Source organism: Poecilia formosa, unplaced genomic scaffold (genome assembly GCF_000485575.1).
Source record: "Poecilia formosa unplaced genomic scaffold, Poecilia_formosa-5.1.2 Scaffold403, whole genome shotgun sequence".
NCBI classification, from domain to species: Eukaryota; Metazoa; Chordata; class Actinopteri; order Cyprinodontiformes; family Poeciliidae; genus Poecilia; species Poecilia formosa.
This window is the reverse complement of record NW_006800342.1, coordinates 80913-84209: the sequence shown is the minus strand read 5'-3', so window position 1 is coordinate 84209 and position 3297 is coordinate 80913. Positions and strand designations below refer to the sequence as shown.

The 3297-nt window shown below is 53.4% G+C and overlaps 2 protein-coding genes across 5 annotated transcripts in view; one reads left to right on the top strand and one right to left on the bottom strand.

Moving 5' to 3' along the window:
* LOC103154827 (dnaJ homolog subfamily A member 3, mitochondrial-like) overlaps window positions 1–3297 on the top strand; it is a 26934-nt gene that overhangs the window by 5112 nt on the left and 18525 nt on the right. The gene's annotated exons all lie outside the window — the stretch shown is intronic.
* On the bottom strand, window positions 501–1862 carry LOC107833536 (uncharacterized). 4 transcript variants are annotated; one of them, XM_016663083.1, is made up of 5 exons: window positions 1774–1813; window positions 1603–1702; window positions 1523–1560; window positions 1107–1144; window positions 501–981 (listed from the first exon to the last, which is right to left on the bottom strand). In XM_016663083.1, exons 1-5 carry the CDS (start codon window positions 1784–1786, stop codon window positions 526–528), a joined length of 645 nt encoding a protein of 214 aa, XP_016518569.1. In that variant the 5' UTR covers window positions 1787–1813; the 3' UTR covers window positions 501–525. The 4 variants fall into 4 exon arrangements, with proteins under 4 accessions (XP_016518569.1, XP_016518568.1, XP_016518566.1 ...); XM_016663082.1 differs by having other exon boundaries at window positions 501–817; window positions 940–1023; window positions 1523–1862; XM_016663080.1 differs by having other exon boundaries at window positions 501–1023; window positions 1523–1702.

The following is a 3297-nucleotide window of genomic DNA, read 5'->3' as shown; positions in this document are numbered from 1 at the left end:
CAGTCAATCTCAGGCACTGAGTTGAAGCATGGTAATTCTAAATAAAGTGTCATGAGGCCTCCAAGCTTCATACTTGATTGTCGGTGGCAGAAAAGCTTGAGGACAACAGGACTACGGTGTTAATGGAGCTTGATAGGTGGGGGCTGACCTCCAGGGCTTGTTACGAGTCCTATCGGTCTCCCGTCTGACCTCAAGGACTTTGTGGGGAGTCCCTTTGGTCTCTCAGCCAACCTCCAGGGCTTTGTTGTGGGTCCTGTTGGTTTCCTGGCCTGCCTCCAGGGCTTTGTTGTGGGTCCTCTTGGTTTCCTGGCCTGCCTCCAGGGCTTTGTAGCTAGTCTTGTCAGTCTCCTCGCCGACCTCCAAGGCTTCGTGGCGAATCCCGTTGGTCTCCGAGCTGGGCTCCAGGGCTTCGTAGCAAGTCCCACTGGTCTCTTGGCCGACCAGCAGGACATGCTATGAAGCCCTGGAGGTCAGTCCAGAGACCAGCGGGACCTGCAACGAAGCCCTGGAGGCAGGCCGGGAGACCTATAGGACCCGTAACAAGCACTGGAGGTCAGCCAGGAGACCAACGGGACTCACCACGAAGCCCTTGAGGTTGGCCGGGAGTCCAACAGGACTCGACACAAAGCCATGGACGTCAGACCAGAGACCAGCGGGACTTGCTATGAAGCCCTGGAGGCAGGCCGGGAAACCGACAGGACCTGCAACGAAGCACTGGAGGTCTCCAGGCCGACCTCCAGGGTTTTGTGGTGAGTCCCGTTGGTCTCCCAGTGACCTCCAGGGCTTCGTGCCAAGACCTATGGGTCTCCCGGCTGACCTCCAAGGCTTTGTTGTGGGTCCTGGCAGTTTCCCAGCCTGCCTCCAGGGCTTCATAGCAAGTCCTGTTTCTGGTCTGATGTCCAGGTCTTCGTGTCGAGTTCCGCTGGTCTCTGGTCTAACCTCCAGGGCTTCGTGGTGAGTCCTGTTGGTCTCCCGGCTGACCTCCAGGGCTTCGTGGTGAGTCCCGTTGGTCTCTCGGCCGACCTCCAGGGCTTGTTACGAGTCCTATCGGTCTCCCGGCTGACCTCAAGGACTTTGTTGCGAGTCCCTTTGGTCTCTCAGCCAACCTCCAGGGCTTTGTTGTGGGTCCTGTTGGTTTCCTGGCCTGCCTCCAGGGCTTCGTGGCGAATCCCGTTGGTCTCCGAGCTGGGCTCCAGGGCTTCGTAGTAAGTCCCACTGGTCTCTCGGCTGACCAGCAGGACATGCTACGAAGCCCTGGAGGTCAGACCACAGACCACCGGGACTTATCACGAAGCCCTGGAGGTCAGACCAGAGACCAGCGGGACTTGTTATGAAGCCCTGGAGGCAGGCCGGGAAACCGACAGGACCTGCAACGAAGCACTGGAGGTCTCCAGGCTGACCTCCGGGGCATTGTGGTGAGTCCAGTTGGTCTCCCAGCTGCCCTCCTGGGCTTCGTGTCGAGACCTATAGGTCTTCCGGCTGACCTCCAAGGCTTTGTTGTGGGTCCTGGCGGTTTCCCGACCTGCCTCCAGGGCTTCATAGCAAGTCCCGCTGGTCTCTGGTATGACCTCCAGGGCTTTTTGGTGAGTCCCTTTGGTCTCTCGGCTGACCTCCAGGGTTTTGTTGCGTGTCCTGTCAGCCTCCGGAGTCTCGTCGTGGGTCCCATCAGCCTCCTGGTTCTTGCGCTGCCGCCGGCAGGTACTTGCTCCACTGCCAGTGTTGCAGGTCCTATCGACCTCCCAGCCAGGCTCAGGAGGTCGGTCAGGCCCGGACACATCCCCAGCATCCCCAAGGTTCCTGTTCTGCCGCCAACATCCACAAGGTACTTACTCCGCTGCCAGCGTCCTCCATGGCTGGTGTTCACCAGCATCCTCCATGGCTGGTGTTCACCAGCATCCTCCATGGCTGGTGTTCACCAGCATCCTCCATGGCTGGTGTTCACCAGCATCCTCCTCAGATTCTTTTGGTGTTCCTTAGTTGTTCCCATTTAATTCTGCCTTGTTTCCACATCTGTTCTTCATTGGTGATTCTAATTATGTTTATTTCTTGTTTCTAGTTATTTTCCTTTGTTCTAGTTTAATTAGGTTCCTTTAGACTCCTTACTCCTTAGTTTTTGCATTTTGGTTGTTTCCCCTTTCTTCCCCCCTTTTCTTTGCCACTTTCTCTATCCCTTCACAGTCTGCTTCCACTCCCTCCACTCACACCTGCTCATCAGCCAAGGTCCTGCACAGTGGTGCACTTGTTAGCGCTGTTGCCTTGCAGCAAGAAGGTCCTGGCTTCAATTCCCAGCCAGGATTCTTTCTGCATGGAGTTTACATGTTCTCCCAATGCATGCGTAGGTTCTCTCCGGGTACTCCGGCTTCCTCCCAAAGTCCAAAAGCTTGACTGTTAGGTTAATTGAGTTCTGTAAACTCATCCTTATGTATGGATGTGTGCATGCCATTGTTGTGGTCAAGACCACCTGAGACCAAGACAAGACCAAGACCAGTGTATCAAGACCGAGACAAGACCAAGACTTTTAGGGTCCGAGACCAAGCCAAGACCAAGACCGAGGGAAGTCAAGACCGAGTCAAGACCAAGACCAGCGGCCCACACTACATGACACAATAAAATGCAAAATATGATCAAAATTGCTTCTCAAATTGACCTGAAAGATCCATATTCCCATAAAAACACCCATGTCCCATGCTTGCGGCAAGTAAGTCAACACCTCCGCACAATAATTCAGCGCAGTGAGTGACTTTTTTTCATCACAAATGCTTATGTCTCTATACAGCTAGCTTTGCTAACATCACGTCAACGGAGCTTACCTGTCTTTGAGCTACTTTTCTGAACACTTTTCTAAGTGACGAAAAAAGTTAGATGTTGTCCCCACCGTCTGTGAAAGCAAAGCGCTGCTGAGATAGCTGTGGCCATCAGTTTTCTTATGATTTATGCAGCGCTGTTATATTACTGACGATTAGATCTTCTGCCGCTGAGAGGAAACCACTGCGCATGTCTTGGAGCACCGCGTGCGAGTGAAAGGTGGGGAGAGGGAAGGGGGAATAACAGAAAAACTTTATTGGTTGGATTTTAATCGGTGCAATTTGCATCCACTGAAAACAATGATGTTAACAAATAAACTGGACAGTATGCTGTATGTTTAGTGATATTTTCACAGTTGCGGTCTCGACTGGTCTTGAATTAAAATGCCGAGTCCTCAGCGCCCGAGACCGAGACAAGACCAAGACTTTTAGGGTCCGAGACCAAGTCAAGACCAAGACCGAGGGAAGTCGAGACCGAGTCAAGACCAAGACC

Excerpts from the sequence above, each read along its gene's own strand:
- LOC107833536 (XM_016663080.1), bottom strand. Across the intron at positions 1,145-1,522 it reads CTATGAAGCCCTGGAGGCAG|GCCAGGAAACCAACAGGACC; the intron begins GTCGGGAAACCG and ends CCCTGGAGGCAG. Across the intron at positions 1,024-1,106 it reads CCCACAACAAAGCCCTGGAG|GTCGGCCGAGAGACCAACGG; the intron begins GTTGGCTGAGAG and ends CAAGCCCTGGAG.